Below are 22559 nucleotides of genomic sequence, written 5' to 3'. Positions count from 1 at the left end.
GGGAAATTAAATATTTGTTTTGAGAAATGAGAGAAGGATGAACCCGCGAAGGAAATTACTGTTGGTTTGTGTAATGATGCGATCACGGGGTGTAATCGAGTGGATCGATTACTCGTGGAGTGTGTTTACAAAACCAATGCGCAACACAAACACTGGCCATATGTCGATCGACCGATCGTAGTAATACAAAAAGAAGTCCCTCGTATGGGTGCTTTTCTGTACCAGGTTCAGCTACAAGAGCGCGCACATGCAAATCGGATTCAATGCGCTTGATCATTAGCCTTACTTCCTACTCCAGTGTGCTCTAGATTCTTGCCGAACAAGGATTACTTCCCCCACCGCCCATTGCAACAAAAGAACAAGCATAAAGTCATCCCAAACGACTTGCTGTACCAGTTGCTGCCCGCCTAAACGTTACCGCTGACCGTTAATGTGCTAAATGTGTATCACCAAACCGTCGTTCTACCGTCGTCGTCTGTAGATTCCCGACGAACAAGTCATTGAGCCTACGCAGTCTAGGGAGAGAAATTTAATCCGCCCAGCTGGTTGTAGCCCTAGCTGCTGCTGCTGTTGCCGCTGCTGCATAACAACATGACACTTGGATCCTTGGTGCTTCCTGGCGGGAGAGGTTGAATATCGTCCCGGTACGGCGTTTGCATGCCAATGGGCTATTATTTCGGACGCGACGCGAGATAGAACCTAGACAAACGGGGCTATTTATGCCGTCCGATCACGAGATACTCCCGGCCGATCGTTCCACCGTCGTCGGCAGTTGCGGATCGATTTGCGTTGTTAATGCGATCGTAAATGGGCCCGAGCACGTCGATGTGTGGCTGTTTGCGGAGGTCGGCATCCAACGCGCGTACGACGGTTACACGGTTGTTATCCGCGGCAACTTCACCAACGGCACGGGATTACGGCTTAAAATGTTGCCATTGCCAATGACGTCCGATGACCCACTGGCACCGCAAGAGGTGGACTACACAGCACAACACAGCACAGCGTTCGGTGTAGCAAAATCGATACAAAACGGTTCCGTTTCCCTCTGTCCAGTGCGCCGCGGCGCTGAATGTACTGCCCCTTTCGTGGGTTGTTTATTGGAAAATGATGCGTGTAAAGTGACTATTTTATTTGACTGCTCTGTTTGGGTAGCTACGGAGGGAGAGAGCCCACCACTTACCACTTTGCGGCAGCTTCGACGGGCGTAACATAATCGAATAATCAGAGCTTGGAAGCAGCAATGTAAGCAAAAAACCTCACTGGCCCACCTTCTGGAGAAGATCATGTACGGGCATGATCGTGCCGATCATATGTGTTAATCTCGTTTGCTCGGTACGATCTCCAAAGGAAGGCGTGAGGCTTACTCTCGCGTTGGAGATGTCCAACCTCGCGTGTACCGAAGTGAGCCTCCTCATGTTTCGCATATAATTGCATATAAATGCACCCTACAAAGCCAGCATGCACTTAGGTCGGGCGCAGTCGGCGGTCACCCAGCAGTGCCCCCTTCTGGAGGCATCAAACATCCAGCAGAGAGAAAGGGTGGTAGAAACACAAAAACCTAGAAGACCAGTGTTTACATAGCTTAGCCAATAGCTGCAAAACTGGACCAGAGAGCGCAAAGCACAATCGCTGGTACGTGTTCTGGGTCGGGAACGGGAAATTGATTTCTACGCCATGCAGAGCACCAACTCCAAACTGCTCCACGTGCGCTAGAAATGAGGTTTGCATGTGCGCAGACTTGAGATGAACCGTCGGCAGTTCGGCGAATGGATGCCCTCCGACGGGACAGTTTGCAAGTCCTGTCACAGTGAATTCTGTTGATGATAAATGGTGGTCTCCCTGTGGATTGACGCCATGGGTTGGCCGTGCCAGCACGCGCGTGACCGTAAGGAATGTCTTTTTTTGCGAGAACAGCATTTTTCTCTGCCTAATTAAAGGTGTACGTCCGGGGGGAACTCTGCCAGACGGGTAAGATTGTGCCTGACGGTTACATTCGAAGCTACGGTGAAGAACCTTCTCCAGAGAATGCAAGAAATCAATGTAGGATCGAGCATGGGTAAACGGAGAATATCTGCCTTAGGAGTTAATTCGTTTAAGCAGCATTTGCCTACTTATTAAAGTTAATGGTGCAGTGGACTTGTAACATTGAGAGGATTAATCAGAAAACAGCTCGAAGATGAGTTAAATCACCAGCAGCATCCCTTAGGAATGGCTTATTCTTGACAGCAATCAACGCGACCTCTGGATAAGCCGTTACGCTCATTAAGCGGACGAACAAATTGCTTAACAAATAATTTTATTAGAAGTGTAAGATGCGTTACTCCGAAATCAACTCCGGCTTATAGTGATCTTTCACCTGGTGGCAAAATGGGCAGCATGTTTAAATAAATCAACCTGACATCGGACCCCTTGAAGCCCCGATCATTTCCATTCAGTTATCGCTTTCGATTCTTTCGACCGTTCGATCGTTGCCGGGCGCCACTTTACAAGCCGCATGTTTTACAAGTGGTGTTTAGGAGCTCACAGCCGTCTTCACCCCTTGACTTAACCATAGCCACGGTTCACATTCCCAGAGCTGGTCCGCTTATGGGCACACAATAATCCACACTCGTTAATGCCCTATCCAATTTTAAACCCCGACCCATCTCCGTGCGCCGTCCAAACGGACGAGGTGTGAATATTCTCATCCAATCGGCAATCTCTAATGATGTGAGACAATATGCTCCAATTACTCTTCCCCGCGATCCGTGGCTTCTCGGCCTTCTTACACGATGGAAATTACACGTCAGCTCTTGTTAGCGCTGGTCGATCCCGTGTGCCGTTGGGTCAAATTCGACTGCCCATAACCGGCAATCCGGTACGGATTCTTGACCGTATAGGTGTAGAAGTTTATTAGAAGGCAGCCCAAGTGGCACGGCCAAGAATAGACGTTTGGGGTGAAATGTTTCACACGTTTATTAAACGCGAATGCTGGATACGGAATTGGTCTCCAGACGGGAACTCCAAGAGCTGGGAATTGGAATCGACAATCGACAGGTGATTTGGAGCAGCTGGTGTTAGCAGAAGTACTTACTAGCTCACAAGTACTGCCCACTTGAAACTGGCTCACAATTTCGGGTTCGGTGGTTCTTTTTTTGTTAGAGTATTTCTTGTTCGTTCTTTCTTCGGCATTTTGAAGTCACGCGGTATGTGCACTGTAGAGATCGAATGCAAACAACTTCCAGATGTCCAGGAATTGGATGGATCGTTTGAAGTTCCATCTCAACCTGCAACTAGGTGGCTTAGTTCTCGATCTCTTCTTCTCTTTCACTTTGTTCTCTGCACCACTCCGAAGAAAAATATAAGATAAATAAAAAGCGCACCCAAACAAGTGCCTCTTCTAATCGGCACTGACGAGGGCAGGTGAAAAAACACTCCCCAAAAACACCAATCAACCCCTTCCCTATTTGACCATCCTCCCTCCGTTTTGCACCGCTCTCACGGGAGGTCATGAGAAAAACATTTATTACAAACCTCTTTCACAAACCGTTTCATAAAGTGTGAATTTTCCAATGATTATTGCGATTTTGGCGGAGCCATATGCGCTCGTTTCTTCACGGGCGAAACCTCCAAAAAAGCAGCTCACCAGCAGTCACCAAGCGTTATGATTAAATTGTAGTACTTTTACCGTCCCGCCTTCCACTCCACCCTCCCTATTGAAGAGACCAGTAACATGAAATTAAATAAAGAAAGAAGGCATCAAAATGGGTTCTCTCCACGCCCAGCTTTTAGTGGAATGTTTTCGATCCACTCGGGGAGGAAGACCCAATTCCCAAAATTACCCACCATTGAGGGAGGGAGTAGGCCCGAGCTTGGAATTAAAAACGTGAAATGGAACAATTTTGCATCGATTACTAGCGTACAATGGGATGTTTTGGACGGGCGGCAGTGTGTTTGTGTGTGGCATGGTGCAGCAAACATCGTGCGGTTGCAGCGTGCGATGCCTTTGGCATGGGGTGGCCGAATTTGTCAAACGTTACAATAACATTCCCCCACACGAAATCGAAATTGGGTCAATCTTAGTTGTGGTACACACACACACACACACATACCTCCAAAATGGTTGCAGTGAAAATCGATTGTCCAACAACAGCATCCGAAAGCACGGATCTTCATGCACCATTACGGGAGTAATTCAATTTTCTAACCTCACTGGGTTGGACCCACAACATAAAAAAGAAAGAGAGAGAAAATTGGACGTTGGACTAAAAACATCAAACTAAAACACGTACCACACGCTTGTAAACCATTCGCTTACCGTACCGGAGCTTAGAAACAAAACCAGGCAAACACGGCGCTCCTCGTTGAAGGTTGAAGCGCCGGGCCGAAGATTCACCACAGCAACGGCTTAATTATGCAGAGAAGCGTAAATTTCGGTGCATGTAGTACAGCGTGTGTGTGTGTGTGTGTGTGTGCGTTTGTTTCGCACGTGTTTCTACCGGAGGCGCATTCCCGGTTTCCCGTAATACCAAGGCAAGAGCAACAATCCCATAAGGCCCGTCCTGTTGTGGTTGTTGAATCCCTACCGGCTCGAGGAGTGTTTGTGCCTAGCGGTTCTTTCGCGATGTTCATTAAAGCGAGCCCATTTACTTGTCGGACAGGCCGCGGGTCGGCTCGGCATGGCAAACCCCCCCTTTACTGGCAGGCAGGCAAGGGAAATGAGATTTTGCTACGCATTTAGCGCTTTCTTTTGCCTAGATTCGGTGATTAATCCAAATATACATTTGCCCCTCGGACTACCTCGGAGAGAGGAGAGCCTCGGGAAGAAAAGCCTCCATCTAATTCGGGGTCTAATGTTGTTTTTTTCTGAGCGAAAAGTAAAATAAAAGAAAGACCGGCAAAGACCTTCCAATGTACTCTACACTCTTACACCGCACAAAACCATTGTTTATGAGGTACGAAATTAATGCCAATCATTTCGCCACAGGCTTTAAAAGAAAAAGGGATCATTCCGCGTTTTATTCGCGGCACGGTAGCACCACGGAAGCTGTTGGCAAGGTTAGGAACATGGGAAGCCTTTTTGATGTTTCAATGCTTCAATGCCGGATGAGTGAAGTTTGGTGACTTCTGTGTGGACATTGGTAGGACAGTTTGTCAAGACACCTAAGCGGATGTGAAAAAATGAATGCTTCTTTGGAAATGATTTAATGGACAGATCATTGCGGAAAGTAAAGTGGAGAAAGTGCTGGCAGGCGAGAGACAATTGTGCAGATTGGAGTGGATTTATTAGGCGTTAGTTTTGAGCTTCTTTTCAAATGTAATTGAGTGATAAATGGTCGATGATGACGAACCTTTTTAGACAATTAAAATCATACTATTGTTCAATAAATCGTTTATTAATTTATTACTTATCACTTAGGAAATAGTTTTACATCAGTCAGTTAATTTTGATTGTGAAATATGTTCTGTACCATAATGTATAATAATAATATTTAAGGTTGCCCTTTGACGACTTTACTGATCACCTCAAGGTCTGCAATATTGTAGTTATTTGTCTGTTTTTTGCATTAGTGCAACGTTGACACAAGTCAACTCTCAACAACTTAAACGCCGTTTTCTATTTGCCCATTGGTGTAAAAGCATTTGCACTTCCTCCTCTCCAGCCAGTCGACTTTGCCCATACATCGAGAGGACAGCCTTCTCTACCACCAGCGCTGCACTTTCTTTCACAACGGAAGCCACATTTGTCCGAACGACACTTTCACATCCAGCAGCATCAACAGCAGCAACATGTACAGCATCCGCACACTCAACACGCGGATCGATTAAAGACCCAAACGGATTCACTCAAAATTGACATGATCGAAACCATCTCACCATGCCGGACATGCTTTCGGGTGGTCATGACTGGCCAGGAGGGGAAAGGGCGGGACTGCTAAACCAAATCGCTATGCAAACAACCGAACCACCCAGGTGCGAGATGGCGACGTTCCGTGAGTCCAGCCCCGAGGCTCCACTTCCTCGGTACCTTGCTCAAAAGCTGTACTTATTCAATTCACCGTGAACCGCATCGAAATCGCGGTGCTCGCGGCGTTGATGGGGTGCGGAAACCTCAGCTCCTCAGCTTCTACTTTCCATGAAACGTTCCCGGGATTCAATCCACTCTCCGATCTGCTTCGCTTCGCCCGCAAACCCTCGCGGAACGGATCGTGGATTTGATCTTCAGTTCTCGCGATCCCCTCGCTTCGCTCCAGTATCAGTTCAGTTGCCTCAGTTCGCGAGTTTACATTGAAAATTTTCATTCTGCTCATCATTTTCGCGCTTCCCTTCACGCGCGCGCTCTCGTCACGCGCTCCACTTTCAAACCGTCCGCGCTTTACCATATTTCCCACCGATGACAACTTCGACTCATCGACTCCCACCGCCAAGCCCAGCCCGCGGCCGTTGTTTGCAACAAATTTGTGTGAGAAAATTAGTTCCCACAGCTCCCAACCGTAAGCCACCTTCTTCGCTCCGCGCCTTCAGCGGTTTTGGGATGAATGGTTAGAAGCTAGGGATTGGCTATGGGGAGGGTAAAGCGTCTGGTCTGGCGTGAGGTTAGTAACATCACCATACCCCCCTCGGGTCATTTCATTTCATTACCTTTCAACCTTTATTTGTGCAGCCCATATTGGTTGGGCTTTTTTTGTGGTCCGCTGCCCGAAAATAGAATGATGGAAATATGTACATTTTCATTTGATTAAATGACCCCAGCGAAGGTGAAACAAAACAACCCACCCCAGACCCCAAACGTTGACCCACGTGAATCACATTCGAGCTTCCGGGTTTGGTGGGATGTTGTGGTTGAAAGCTGGTCAGTGTCAGACGTATTTCGAGCGACCACAAATATTAGGATTCAGTTTGACACAAAACAACAATGACAATGAAATGGAAAGTAGCCGAAGGTGGCATGCGACAAACGCTGCACAAACCCAACCGTAAGCGTGGTGAAACGCCCGTCTCTTCACTAGACGTAGCATTGGTATTTTCCTCTGTTTGTATGATAAATGTTAAATGTTAGATCATGTTTAATTCCAAATGAAGCCACAGCACCTTTAGTGACATACATATTAATGCATTCACTCGCAGGTGCATTTGAAAAAGTTTATCATTTGTTTGTCTTTAAATGGTGATTTTCTTGATGTTGTGGTTGGTTTATGGAAGTATTTGTTTGGCTTTCTCTCTGATTTTTTAACTGCTAATTCAGTTTGTAGTAGTATCATGAGACATAATTTTACTTATTTTAAGATTGTTTCTTGTTATTTTCTGTGCGGTTCAAGAATGATTTTAGTTTTAAAAAAATCTAAATCTTAACATATTTTTTACATGTTTCGTTGTTCACTATGCTTATTACAAAGAGATTTTTTTTATTTAATAAACATTCCAATAGTTCTACCAAAATTCCTTTCTTAAATGACAGAAACACTTTAGTTCTACCAATGTACTGAACTTCCTTTCTTACCTTCTTTCTTCCCATAGAGTGCACTCTAGCGCCGTTCATCAGCGGATCAAGCTCCGAGAAGATCCCGTTCGTCTTTCTGCCCCACCGTGGCCAAATCGTTCATCCAAGCCGCGAGATTGGATTTCCCGGTAAGTTGCTACACCATGCTAGCCAACCAAACACACGATCAAATCCAACCAAATCACCATGAGTTAAAGAATCAGCTTCCCCTTCTCAATAGCCTCCCCTTTCCAACTTCGCTACCTCTCAAAACAATCGATCGATCTTGGGCGTTAGAAAGAAAAAGGCAAGAGAATAGCAAACCCTGCCAACAACGGCACTTGACTTTAATTTAGCAAACAATTATTACACCTCGACGTGGATGAACTCTTCACGCTGGTACGGGTTCGACAAAAGAGGCCCGGCTCGCATCAACACCATACTGCTACGGTACGCGGTAATGGGGCTAGCAATGTGAAAGATTTGTTAGAACGCAAAGCAACGAACCTCCGTGTTTGGGTTCGGGTCGTGCCCCGGAGCCTAACCCCTTACTGTAAGCGGCATCCACAAACCGCATCGTGCAGTGTTTAGACAAATTCGCTAATGGTGCTAGTGGTGTTGTGCCTCTTTACGTTTCGCCGCACCTGTTCGATGGCAAGGTGCGAAGTATCTGCACACACTAAAGCTTCGGAAAGACCTTCCCGGTCAAGTGGTGCAATTTGTCCGAATGCGATGCATGTCAATGCACCGCCGTTGCGCGATTACTGCAGACTTCACCGATCACCACGTGCACTATTAGGAGGGGGTTTGGTACGGGCCACCGTTACAAGCACTTACGCGAGGAAACATGGCAGGCACTTAATTTGCTCACGCTGCCCTCTTACGCGCTTACAAACCTGCTGCGGTCGTAACGGCCTAATGTGTGCCATGGGGGGTGGCCGAGAATTCGGGAACGACGCGTGACAATGCTTGACGCGGTTTGTGTGCGGTTAAGTAAGCAGTAGCGTTTTTTTTTCTATGTGCCTCTATGTCAAGAATTATGAGCAGAATGGCATAAAAGCAAACAGAACCGAACACAACACGACATGGCAAATTTGTCGCTTCTGAGCGTTTTTGTTATGTTTTATGCACACCGAGTGGCGGGCAGGGAGGAACGCAAACACACGTCTGTGTGGCCATCGCGCACGGACACAATGTAACCCACCGGGAACGACCCCATTAGGCGGGTCAGTAGCCGGGAACGTGTCGTCGGTGTATTTTGTGCGATGCTTCACATTACCTAGAGCACCGTTTTAGCTTCTGGTTCGGCCGCACTGATATGCTTGGATGAGGAAGAAGCTAAAACAGGGTAGCTGGTATGGTTGTGTGTGTTGTTGCTAAATTGTTAAAATGAAAACAAAGCAAGCAGTTTAAGCTGTTATCATGCAATATTAAACTTTTTTAAGGACGAGGTAGAGAAATAGAAGACAATAAGAGTAGTTGGTTGAAGTATACAAGTGTGACATCAAATTTGAATTTAACACAGTGCAATAAAAATGATTTAATTTATTCTTTTTTGTCGTTAAGTTTTCCTCATCAGTACTTTAGATCGATCAATGATTATAGTTTAAAAATTCACTGATTAACACTAGTTCGATAAATTTCATACAAAACATAGAACGTAGATGTTTTTGCTAACATAAAACTCAAAATTTAGTCTTCAGCATTCCACACCAGATGTATTTTACCTGTATACAAAAAATAACATAACAAAAGCATGCAAATTGCACTCTCCAGTCTAAGCTGCAGTTATCTAACACTACCATGTTAGTCGTTAGGAAGATCAAGTCCAACAAAACAAAAAAAACACATCCAAATTGCTATTTCCATTGACCTTTGGTTCGCAGTTTTATTTGCATCTGTATCTAATAGTGTCGGCTCCGCCACTAATACTGCCAATTAACCGTTTACTCACTTTGCGGCTTTGCATATGATCTGCCTTTTCCTTGGGCCAAATAAGCGATGCGCTTTCTTAGTTACACAGCAACAAAAAAGCATAACCCAAAACTAAATTACAACTCCAAACAGCATCACATGAAAAAACAACACACACTCATACAGATGATGAAATAATTAAAAACATTTTCCCCTTTGCTTGGCATAAAAGTTTGCCTTGTTTCCCATAAATTAGCGCTTGTGGTTCCTGAACCGCAAGGGTTGAAGCTTCGCCATAAAACGATCATGAGCTATAAACCCGTTAAAAAGCCGCCTGATCAGTGGGGAATTTCTCGGCATATTCCATTCCTTCAGGGTGTATATTGACGTAGTCGGGGGATCGATCAAAAGGGCTTTCCGATCATCAAAGTTGAAAACAATCCACGCAAAAACCTGATTTTAACACCCGGATTTTGAGGTGGCTTTGGTCGGTGATTGTTTGTTCTGCCCAAAGGACTGTAATACGGGCACAGGACATTCCATCAGCCAATGGCTCTAAATTTGTGTAACAATTCAGTGTTGTTTTGTGCGCTTGTGCGAGAGTTTTGAACCCATTTGCCGTTTGCCGATCACAGCGACTAGTCGTAAAACTAGGGTATGATTTATATCCTCTCTGGGTGGAAAATAATAAAATCAACCGTCAGCAAACACACTGGCACTGGCGAGCATAATAAATTGACCTAAAAATTGATTTGCCAAATCTTTTCCCCGTTTGTTACTTGTCGGGAGACTTTCCGATCCATCCTGTTGTGTTACCATTGTCTCACTCATTCTGGGTTTGTCTTGGGCGATATTTACATCACAATGTAACCACTTGACGAGCGAAGTGAAAAGCCAAACCGTCCAGACAGCTTCTCCGACTATTGAGATGCAAAGTTCGCCTGTGCCAGGTGTGGTGTTCCAGATGTAAACAGGTTCCTCTTCTCACAATCGATTAAAGCCGGCCGAGAAATCAAATATAAGATCACCCTTTAAGGCAAAAATGGTAACACTCCGACGGATGGAACGCTCAAATGCAAATCAACGCTTGCAGAGGGAGCAGATCTTCCTTTGCCTTCGGGTGAGAACTCCAAGAAATGAAACGGGACTGCTACGTTGGGAAAGAAGGTGAAGCGACTAATAAAATAATAACAACTACACCTCCTTCACCTCTCCGAGCGCCCTCCGCACCTAAGCCCGTAATTCTATAATAGCAATAATCATGCCGTATCGTTCAGTGATAATCGCAGCGAGCCCGCTTTTCCTGCCTTCTTCGACATTCCCTCCCGGCGGAGTGGTATTGAAACGATGGGATAAACATAACAGACAGCGAACCCGACCAAACGCGCGTTGAGTTTGCGTTTACCCGTGTCGTACACACGATCATGACGCAGAGTAGCCTTCAAAGCTGTTGTAGCCGCAGTGTCAGGTGGAATGCTTTGGAGCCTCCTCACCAAGCACCTCGCCAAAGCGCCAAGAAGTTACGATACAACACTTAAGAATTTCGCGCTTTTGTTACTATCGCTTGACAATGCTTAAACCGTGAAGAGCCCGGCACTCGATCGTTTGAAACCTGTACGCCCGCTCTCGAGGCGAAGTTATTTAATGAAGACTTCAACCGGGAGGTACCGTATGAGGGGGATATGAGTACCGGGATATGAGCAAAAGATGCCTCAACAAAAGATGTCTATTACAAAAAAGTTTAAAAAAATGGGGAAAGCAAAAAAAACATTAAATCTATTGAACCTTCAAGATGCTTGGATTGGCTTTGAGGCATCTTTTGGTATACATTTCGGCGTCACAAAAAACGGAACCTAACGGAATACCAAAGTGAAGGTTGTTTACAAACTTTCAGTACTTGCTGCCGGTGCGTTGGTGTTGCTCCCCCAATGAACACCCATCAAAACATCATCCATGGACGTTCATGATGATCAGGTTTAAGGACACTGGCTCGGGTCCCTAAATTACTTCACTTAACACCGTGAACCTGAACTGGGGAATTTTTGGGGACGGTTTTACTTAGCGCTTCTTATCTCTGCGCGCTTCTTGGCTGCTCCATAAATTGCAGAACTCATAAAATCGATAATGAACGTAAGCTGCGCCGATGCGACGACCCGGGCCCATGTTTGCCTGACGGTTTTACGACGCACACCAGAAACGAACAGGGACACACAGTACATTTCATTGGCAAGCGAGAAAACAAAACAGAAACAACGAGCTGTAGAAAATTAAAATACACATTTTACTGAAATTGGTGCAAAACATAATCGAAAGCCACACAAACTAGTGCGGGGCGTTTCTTTCAAGCCATCCAGGTATAAACTGCACTTTCTAAAAGGGGTTTGCCAAATAAAACGTGCAGCCAGCTTTTGCACGATATTGCCGATTTTCACACCGATCTGGCTGGTGCCGTGTCGTATGGCATTACTTTGGAAAGTGCTCGGGCACGATATACTTTTTTTATCGCCCTGTTACAATTGGAGGCCAGTTTTGTTCTACCTTCTTTTCGGCTGCCGAATAACGATATTTAATGTGTTTAAGTTTGCCTTTTTTGTTGTTGTTGTTCGAGTTCAATTCACTTCCCTGGGTTTCGTTGGGGATGAGGTGCACCAGGAACCAAACGACTGTTGCGATGAAGGAGTGATGGTGCTGTTGCACTTTATGGTTCAAGCTGCTTCTTGCAAGTTTTCAATTAGGTGCTGTTGGGATCGGAAATTTATGTCTCAATAAAGCACCGAGAATTTGCATATTTATTGGTCAGCGATAAAAGCGGGTAAAAGCAAAACTTTATTTCAATTATTGATAAATTTGCACCAACATCGCATTGAGTTCCTACTTAAATTGAAGTAATTTGGAGAAGGTAAAAGAGGTGCAAATATGTTTAATTTAAATGAAATTTCATAAAAAAAAACACAAGAGAAACATACAACTTTTCAACAAAAACTTGGTGAATAGCAAATCAAACAACGAAAAAAAAGGACACAGGCTTAACAAAAACATTCAATACATGCAACACTGTTTTTAAAAACATTAGTAAGCGAAAGCTTCATTACCATTTAAAAATACAAATAAAAATGATCCCTTATCTGATTTTGTTCTTTTTTTTCGTTTTGTGTTTCTTTTCTTTTTTTATTTCTTTCTTGCTTTGATTGTTTTAATTTTATAAACTTATGTATATTTTATTGCAAAATTGTATGTATGTTTTATTATGCTTTCTTTGCTACTCTTAATCATCAAGTTCCTGTGTGTACTCATCCAATCAGTTTTTCTGTCAAACTATCATTTTTCTCCTCACTTGTCACTAGTTTGTCACACACACACTAATCACTCTCCACATTTCCTTCCAACTCTTTCCACAGGTGTCAAGATGCCGATGTGTGCAGTATCAGCCGCCCAGTACCTCACCACCAACGGCTGGGCGGAGCTGCGCAACCCGATCGACACGGACGTCCCGTTTCGGCTGTTTCGTGACGAGGGGCGCATCTATCTGCAGTGGCTCGGCGAGCCGGAGCTACGGCAGCGCATGCAGGGCCGGCTAGTGCTGGTGCATCTGATGTGCCGCGACATGACACCGCGCCTACTGCTGGAGGAAAGCCGAGCCGCCCTTCATCAAGGTACGCTAGTATAGGCATAAGTTTACCCACCACCCAGCACAGCACCTGAAGGCGCTAGCCGGAGATACTGTTCTGCCCTAGCCAAAGCAGTGCAACCGTTCTTTTTATTAATTCTACAATTTCCAATTCCACCACGGTCGCTAGTTGCCGTTCCGGGCTGGCGCTTTCGAGCCACCGCGCCGGTCTGCCCCGGTGCGTCTACAAAAGCCCTTCGGTGTTACAATATCGCACGCTCGCCTGAGCATGAGTGCCCGGAGGTGCGGAGGGAATAATTAGAACCGCTTGTGATTTTCCACTTACTTGTGGACAAAAAGGAATACAGAAGAAAAACGACCAGGAGGTGCAAAGCCAGAGGGACGTTCCCTACTTTTATTCACCCCTCGCGCTTGCGTCTTTCGGACAATACTTGTACAATACTGGGGTCGGTTATTCCCTCGGTGAGGGCGCGCGCACGCGCGCGCGCTCAAGCCCGAGCTCATGTCAAATCTTAATCTTAGACAATGAACCCGCCAACCCGCCAAGGCGCACGGTGCGGAAAGCGCGATAAATTTATGATGAATCACCTTGGAGCAGCGTCGGAGCAGCGGCAGCAGCAGAAAGGGAAGCAACAGAAGGGCACCTGTTTTACCTTTCGTGTTGTACGGCCCCTTTCACCATGCTGTTCCTCCCCAAGGGGGCTATTATTTTGGTCAAAGTGCTCGGCTATTTTGGCTCCATAAATTCATTAGGTTTAGTTGGCTTTCAGCGGAGTGTGGAATTTGTTTTGCCGCGCTTGCCACCACCCAGACACTCTTTCTATCTCTCTGTGTATTCTCTGTAAATGGGTTACACACCTAGCCCTCCTCCTCTTGGGGCTTTTGTGGCGTTTTGATGAGACTTGTTTGGACGCTTATCGCGTCCTCTATTTATTTATTTCTCGTTCAGTTTCTTGTCTGCCGTTGCGGTGGACTTTTGGTGTACTTCGGGGGGTCACGCTCCACACGTGCCATACTTGGGGTAAATTATATTTGTGTACACGTTTTTTTCTATCTCCCGTTCCTTATTCCTGCCGGTGCTGCCGACATCAAGCGGTGTTGATTGTTCGAGGCCTTCCAACCTGATTGCGCCAAATCGATAAGAACAGCCTGCCCGCTTTTTTCATGTGTGGATAAGTTCAAAAGCAATCTAGTTGAGGAATAATTTGAATCCCATTTTGACCATTTTCATGTGGCCCGGTTTTGGAGCAACCGGGTTGTTTTTTTCATCTACCTTAACAGTACCCTCTGGTGATGGTAATTGTTCAGAACAGATTGTTGGAGCTTACTGTACACTTGCGGAGCGCATGCGTGATACCCGCTGCCCGCTAGATCACCAGAGTTCAACGCATCGCATAGGGCCAGAAGGTAACCGGACGCTAGATAAACATCAGCTGCCGCATATGATTGCCCCGCTGGGTACAATATTTCACCCATCGCGAGCGCGCGCCCTCTCCCCATGACCACTTTGAATGCAGGAGAAGTCGCCGGAAGTGCTAGAACGAACCTGCCGATTGGCGCGGCTGAATAGATCATTTGGCACCAATGAGTGATGGCTCTACCGACATGGGTATGAATAATGAAGAATAGGGGAATATAAATCATTGATCAATCAATTTACGATTTGCAGCAGTCGATTTTCGTTTTTGTAATTCTATTGCATTATCAGTGTACAAAGAAACTCGTTTCCAAATGATGTAGACCGGGAGATAAAGATATTCCCGGTTGATGTTTCGAATCTAGGAACATTGTGAAATTTATTCTTCATGAGTTCTTGTTATGGCGTACTTCTATTTTGCTCTTTTGGACATTTCTTGGCATCATATTGCTGGTATGGTCCTAAAAATGTATAGAATATACTGCCCTAAAGCCTACAGATGCATCTCATTATACATCTAATAGTAGATCCTATTATGACTACAGGACCTTGGAGGTTTAATCTTACGTCAATGCCCAATGACTTCCAAACAATCTCCAGGCATTATTCTTCCGATATCTTGTCGGATATTCTTCGAAGTATCTTCAAACACAATTCAGAGATTTTCTTCAGAATTTGGAGCAAAATAATGTCCTAAAAGATGGTAATAGAACTCGATTCATTATAATGACAATATATTGATTTCTCATCCTAAATTTAAATTTCAAATATAATATGTTAATGCTCGTAATGAATGAGCTTTATCGCTTAGCTTAAACGAGCCAGCTATGAATAGCTCATTCAATTAAATACATTCTAATACATTGCACACATTAACTACAATAAAACGATCCTCCGCAAACGATCGCTCATCCCCGAAGCACTTACCTTACCTCTATCAATAGCAATTCAAACATAAATTCATCACACCGATTCACCACCCAGGCCTAACCACCCCTGCGGCACCAAACCCAATATCCCTTTTCATCATAGAAATCCTACACACTTAAGCGTGCCATATAATATTCGCTTTCCTGCAACGCTTCGGGCTGCAAACCCTCCGGTCCGTTACACTTGCAAACAAATGGTGCGATAAAAACGGATGACACCGTTGATATTTTGTAATCAGTGGTGTAAGTTATTTACGAGCTCCCCCTATATTTCCCTTGGTCGTTCCTTCACTGCGCCTCACCGCCCCAAGGGCTGCAGGTATGGCCAGTTTTGCTACTAAGTCTTACTTCTTGCCGCCGCCAGCGATAGTTAGAATGATGAAGGAAGACCATTGCCGTACCATTCCGTTAGCGCGGCATGTTCGAGGAAGCGTCAAAGCTGAAGCGCATCGGACCGCGCGTGCGCAACACGGAATGGCGGAATGCAAATGTACTGCCGTCATATGTTCTCGTTGATTTCGTAGGCGGCCGCCCATCGGCGATGTGCAATCTGTTTCGACTGGTTAATGGCATCGTTTTTTTTTTTTGGTGTGTGTGTTTGTTTCCTCCTTTCCGTTCCTCCAGTCTCAGCATCCTGGGTGCCCTTCCTCGAGGCCTAATCACGGTAACATGCACGCCGAAGGTACGCCACTAATAATGCGAAACGCGATCCCTGGGATCCGTTGGGGGTGATATTAATTTTGCTCTATTTATTATCGCCCTTGTAGGTCTCCATTTCTGTCACAGTTTTTGCTGTGTGTTTTATGTTTAATATGCTGGGTCTATCTTTGCACTGAATGGATTTTTTTCTTCTGTATGGCGATCTATGATTTATTATTCGCAATAATCAACTATCCAATTTCCCGTTTCATACGTTGCTAAACTGTAAAAAAGCGTCGTGATCACGCTGAATACTGCGTCCAATGCAGTAGCCTCATCGTGCATATACTACTGTGCTGTTGCATCTTGCACCGTTCGTTATCTTTCGTCTTAATTTCAATTTACACCGTTTCCGCCTCCATCAAAGCTGCGGGTAGCCGGGAAGTAGAGCTTCACACAAAATTAGCAAAATTTATTACGGTGATGAAGAAAATTATTATTTATACGTTCTGTATCGTTGACCAAAAATCTTACCCCCTCGTGTGTGTGCGTTTGTGTGCCACCGTGCAAGAGAAAGACTGTGCAGCGACCTTCTTGAATACACACAACGCTCTGTGCACATGAATCAATTGCATTTGATTGTGCAGTAGATGCAGCCCCAACCTCAACAGCAGCAACAGAAGCACCCAAAAGAATGGTGCATCATCAGATTGGTTTTATTACTCCATTCTCGGTTGAGAAAGCTGCAACGAGCAAAACGACCGACCTGCAAGCGACGAACCCCTTTCCGTTGCTCACCAATCAAGAAAGCACTCGTAGATCGATACGATCGCATCGCGCACGGTCTCCGGCAACACAATTAATAAAACACCAACGCGTACCGAACGGGCTCCGCGTGTCGGCTGCGGGTGTTGTAGTAATAAATTCAACACAACCCTCGCCCCTTTTTTTGTGCTCACCCCTCAGTTGCATTTGCTGTGGCTCTAATTTCGACCCCTTGCTTACCAACATTCTACATGCTTTTATTTTACCTCCCCATTTTCAACTCATTTGCTTTACCATCTTCTCCACCACCTTGCAGATGACATGCAGATGCCGAATCAAAACATCTTCACACCGTGCATCGCTTTCCGCGTCGTTGGGACACCGATCAAATACGTCACCAGTAAGTGTTTTGTAGCTCTTTTGTTATGCTTATACTTGGATTTGCGGCTTGTTTGGTTTCGTTCTCGATTTTGAGACCGTTTTTTGTGTTTTGTTTTTCATTTCCTCCTTGCTCACCAAGAAGTTTTTGCTGTGTGTGTGTTTTTGTTGTTTGTTTTCAGGTTATGATTTACTTTCATTGCACACGAGAGGTGTTTGGTTAATTTATTTTATCTCTTTTTTTGCTTTTACGGCTTTTATGCAAATGTGCTTTCTACGACTTTTTCTGTTTTGTTTACTGCTCTACTTCTGCAGAAGCATCACATCACAGAGCTTCTTTATTGGTAATTTATTTGGATCAAGCGACGCTCGCTGCTGTTTAGTAACCGATTTGTTGTTTTGTGTTATGGATTATGGAATGTCTCTTCAGAAGAAAGTGTTTAGCTTTGATTTTGACACTTTATTTAGTGTAAAATTTGCTTTTTTTTTTGCTGAAATTAAGATTTATCATTTTTATTGTTACGTGTTTTATGATCAAAATACACTTCAAAAAGTGTAAAATCCCTATGCATCCTGTCTTTAATTTCTACTTGTCTTACTTTGATGTATAGAAATATCATTTCTAAATCCACTAAATACCACCGAACCGCTGTACCTGTTTCGCATTGTTTACGTTATTACTTAAAAACAACCACTTCAACAGAAGCACTATAATCACTTCCTGCTGCGATGGGAAAACGATGAAGCCAAATGATGGTGTAAACACTAAACACCAGTGAAACCACACCAACTTCACACAAACACACACACACGCAGCCACAAACACATAATAATCATTCATAAAGGTTCATCGGACGGCTTAGTGTGATCGTGCGCCACCCTCGCGGCGTTGGGCAGGCAAGCAGTCAGGCCACCCTCAAAGACCGCGCGAATATGCTCACTGAATCATGTAATTGATATATTTGCTTTGCGCTTGGGACGGCATAGACCCTCTCTGCTTGTCGGTGGCTTGTTTGCCACCGAAAAGGGGGGGATGGAGGTAGATGGAAAGACGAAAAGACGTGAAATGAAGAAAACCCATCTGCTGCTCTTCGGTTGAAAGCAAAAACACAGTAATAATAACATTGTATGCAAATATCCTCCCGCACATGGGCACCCAAAAGGGCCGTGTGGTACGCAGGCTGTGACTGTGGCTTGTGGTCCACACATCTCGCCAACAGCCTCCCATTACACACGGGGGGAAGCGGGTTGCGGGGTTTGTGGTTCGATCGTAAGCAACTTGCACTTGGAAGATGCTCCGAAAGGACGCAACGGGGCAATTGAAAGCGAAAAAATCGAAGACCCCAATTAGCGCAGGAGAAACGCGCAGGTCTCTCTCTCGCTCTCTCTATCTCTCTGGTGGATGGTAATTATGTGGTCGCTAAATTAGGAAGAACTGAACTTTAGTGTCCGTTCCGGTTTCAAGCGCCGATTTAAGCGGCGCGCGGAAGGAGGGAGAGCCTGCTTTATATACTAATAATATGCGTACGTGAGTTTAACATACCGTTTTTACCTTTCCTTTCAATCTCGATCAACAGATGGTCGGGGGGAAAAGGGGTTTTTTCGATTGAGGTTGAGGCCCCAATTCCTTGCGGAGGCGGTAATGAAGACGATCGTTTAGAAATCAAACGACCACGTACACCGGCACGTGTGTACTGCTGCCGCATTTGCTGCAAAAGGGAAGTTTGACTGTTCAAATGGAGTAAAAAAAACTCCCGATTTCACTTACATTTGCTTTTTTTCTTGAAAAACATCTTCCCCATTTTTGTTTACCGGATTTTGGTAATGTTTCGCGAAAGTGAGGTTCGCCGGTGACGTACGAAGCCGCTAAAAGCGATCAAAATCGGTCGATCGAAATTAAAGTACCAGACCAGGAAAGGAATTTCATTCATACGGTTTTACGCTTGTACTTACCGAAAGAAGAACGAATAAATGTGTTGTTGGAGCGAAGGAAAAGAGCGCGAATCCGCGACACGAAGACGAACGACAAAAAGGCCGAATCACTTGATCGTGTTTGACCTCCTCCAGTGTGGTGGACACTACAGTCCGGCCATAAATTATGAATGGTCTCGCTCTGTTCGCTCGTTTCCATTTCTTATACCTTCAGTTCAATAATGTCTTTCCCTTCGTCCTATTACCCTGTCCTACGTGGTTTCATATTTCAACCGTGCAAGCAATTACTCTCACGAATGAATATGTGGCAGATCATTTACACAGCCATACAAAACGCTTCTGGAAAAAGGGTGGCAGGGGAACCGGGGGCGAAAGGCAATTGTCAGAACGATTGTGGCCAATAAAGTGCGACACTGTCACGACGCCGCATTCTTGGGGTGTTTTCTCGTTCGTGGAAAGGTGACGCGTTTACTTCCCGGGAACTGACTTGGCTGCAAGCGAGCAAGCGACGAACCCCTGGCCACACCGCGCGAGAGAAGGTGATTTGTCAGCTTTATTGTGCCCATTAGGGGTGACTTTATGATACGTCTTACTCAAGCGACGGGTCAATTCGTTTTGCCACCATTCTTACCGACTGGCTTCACATGACGTGTGCGTAAGAAATTGGTTGCGGTTAAATGGAAGCGCCGTCGACGCCGTCACTTTGTGCGAAGAAATTCCAATTCGGGAAGCAATGAGGCGATAAATTGGTGTGTTTTGCTGGACAGAAGCAGTCAGTACAAACAGTGCTGTTGAATGCCTCAAGTTGATTGCTTTTGTGAATGAACAGAACACAAAGTAATGGGGAAGAATTGGAGCAAAAACTGTCTTAGCGCTTTCGAACTGATTAATTCATAAGCTCCGTGCTGGAGCACTTGTAAAAAAAGGTCTTACGATCCAATACGATCCCTTTCGATCAGTTTTAATTGCACTCAAGCAGATATTACATCTAAACATCAAACAATAAAAAAACACGCTAAAAAGGTATTCCATTTCATCACGCATAAAAAAACATCGATCATAAAGCGGATTGCTAAGTAAACGATCGTTTCAGCGGCGCAAGATTTCCGGAGAGCAGGCAAACTGCAACCTTCGGGACATTTATTGAGCACTCAATCGCATCGAATTAGATGGTTGTGCCTCTTGCCGTCCCTCGCACGCATGTAGTAAGTGCAGCCCCGTGCCTTCGTGCCTTAGATTGGGTGCAATAAATTTCGCTATTAATTTATGGTATCGTTTTGCAACCGCTCATCAGGGAGAAGGAATTTCTTCCTCTGCCATCTTTTGCATCCCTCGGGAGATTGTTTTATTCCCATTCGAAATGGTGTAAAACAGTGCTTTTACTTGGGGCGTGAAGTAAAGCTTGTACAGGGCAAGCTGTAAGGAGGTTCGTCTCTTGCTCTCTTGCGCCCATGGTTTAGCTAAACGAGGGGTCTTACTGTCTTGAAGCCTATTACAACGTTCAACGTTCCGATCCGATTGGCACAAACATGGGTTCCACCGTAGCCATAGCTCGCTATTCCAGTGGTCTATGGTGATCGGTCATTAGGACGCGCTACATCACGCCGGGTCGTAAATGTATTTATGTATTGAACTGGTTCGAGCGGATTCGGGCTGCTCAGCGTTGAGGTGTTATAAATTCCTTCGCATCACCGCGGGCTTTATCGAGAATTTAGATCAAACAGGAGGGATCAAACATTTTAGAACACACCGTACAAGCGATAAAGGGCCAGATGAAAGGAGGGAGGCGAACAGGCACAGGTCTGGGATTGTTTACGACCGTTCCACCCGATCCCAACATTGATGGGCTGGTTGTGTTGAAAGTGTTGTAAATTCGTCCACCATCAGACGGTGTCCTGGCAGCCCCCAGCAGATAACGGCCAATTATGCGTAAGTCAACAGTCTGGTCTGGTAGCTTCACGTTCACGTTCGCGAGATTCTTCCCAGTTAAGCGTCTGCAGCAGCTTTAAAATGGGTAGAAATCGATGTAACGGCCAACCATGAATCCGGTTGTGTCTTAATTAATAATATTTGATGAGAAACATTCAGGCCCAACCCGCTGCTAGCAGGGGCAGTGAAAGAAAGCGTCCATTTCCTACAATGTTCCTTCGATTCGAGTGATGCAACCGGTCTAATGTGGAGCACAATGCGGGAGCATAAAGCTGCATTTGCATTCCGGCGTGTCTTGGTACAAATTTGAAACCACTACCAACCGAACAAATCGGACTGAACTCTTCTTAGGCTTCCCTGGTACATCCCGATCTGCCTTGGAGGCCACGCACGCTATCTTTATGGCCTTGATTTTAAGCCCATTTAATATCAGGCCTTTTCTTATTTATACTGCCCCAACATTTATTTGTTTATTGACGAAAACGGAATTGGAATATTATTACCGCAAAACGGCAAGAACCCAACGGCGCGCGTCCATTTCGTAACGATCGCTTGGGAAGCGAGCTGTTGTTGTTGTTTGTTTCATTCGAAGTTGTTCTCAGGTCGGGTAATACGAGCTTGTGTTTTTCGCTTGTAAGTGGGCGAAAACACCCAAGCTAAACACTGTTTTCCGCCCGTTTATTAGACTGCTGGGATTGTTGTTGTTTTCGAGGGGAGGGTGCTTACGATTTTAGTGATGTGCAAATTTGACAACCCCGTATCAACCCCGTTGCGTTGATTTGAGGCGATTTCATAACTATTTCCGTTTTTTTCTTTCTTTCGACGGGGATTGCGAACGTCGGGGCAGTCGTTTAGCAGAATGGGGCCGTAAAGCAGCGATTTTTAGCTATTAGGGCCGGGAAATGAGGTTATAATGGGGCGGACTAAGATACCGCTCGGTTGAGGGCGATTTTGGCACACGGAATGCCGAGCTGTTTTTGGGTTGAATGGATATTGAGCGCTTATGATTGCGTTGAGTGGAAGGAAAGTAATTTTACTGAAACGAAAACTAAAGAAAATTAAAATTTATAATACAGAAAACTGTCTAAATTTGATGTATTCAAACAACTATTCAGTTCATACTATAAATAAGGAGAAGCAACATATTTTACTAAACAGCATTGACACACTATCTGTATCGCTATTAATAGGCAACATCTCGAAGTGCCCCATAGTGTCATGCCAAGCGATTAGACTTGCAAACCACAGGTCTTACGTTCAATTCTTCTCTGGATTGATGAAAATGAAAGTCACAAAAATGTTTCTTATATCTGCTAGGTATTTTCTTCATTGAGAAGAGCCTGCGTACGCGTGTGTACCAATCTTGCATAATATTGTGCCGCACCGGAAACAACAGCAGCGACCAATTACAAAACGGAAGATGATGCCGCCAAAAAGCTTACTGTTGCGCTGCTGCTCCTCCACCATGATGCAATCATGCATTTCCACTTCTCATTTCCACCTGTGCAGAAATTTTGTCTGATTGTTTCCTTCTCTTTTTTGGAATTGTTTTGCATATTGTATCCTCCA

At 45.0% G+C, this 22559-nt stretch overlaps 1 protein-coding gene across 2 annotated transcripts in view; it reads left to right on the top strand.

Annotated features, from left to right (window-relative positions):
• The window catches only part of LOC120895470, a 78187-nt gene that overhangs the window by 46148 nt on the left and 9480 nt on the right, over positions 1 to 22559 (top strand). For both annotated transcript variants that reach the window (XM_040298903.1, XM_040298901.1), the window contains exons 6-8: positions 7498 to 7608; positions 12772 to 13026; positions 17068 to 17151. In XM_040298903.1, coding sequence (XP_040154837.1) covers positions 7498 to 7608; positions 12772 to 13026; positions 17068 to 17151 — 450 coding nt within the window. The remainder of the gene's footprint in view (positions 1 to 7497; positions 7609 to 12771; positions 13027 to 17067; positions 17152 to 22559) is intronic.

The sequence above is a fragment of the Anopheles arabiensis genome, chromosome 2 (assembly GCF_016920715.1).
Source record: "Anopheles arabiensis isolate DONGOLA chromosome 2, AaraD3, whole genome shotgun sequence".
In the NCBI taxonomy this organism is placed as follows: domain Eukaryota; kingdom Metazoa; phylum Arthropoda; class Insecta; order Diptera; family Culicidae; genus Anopheles; species Anopheles arabiensis.
This window is presented reverse-complemented; position numbering and strand designations above follow the sequence as displayed.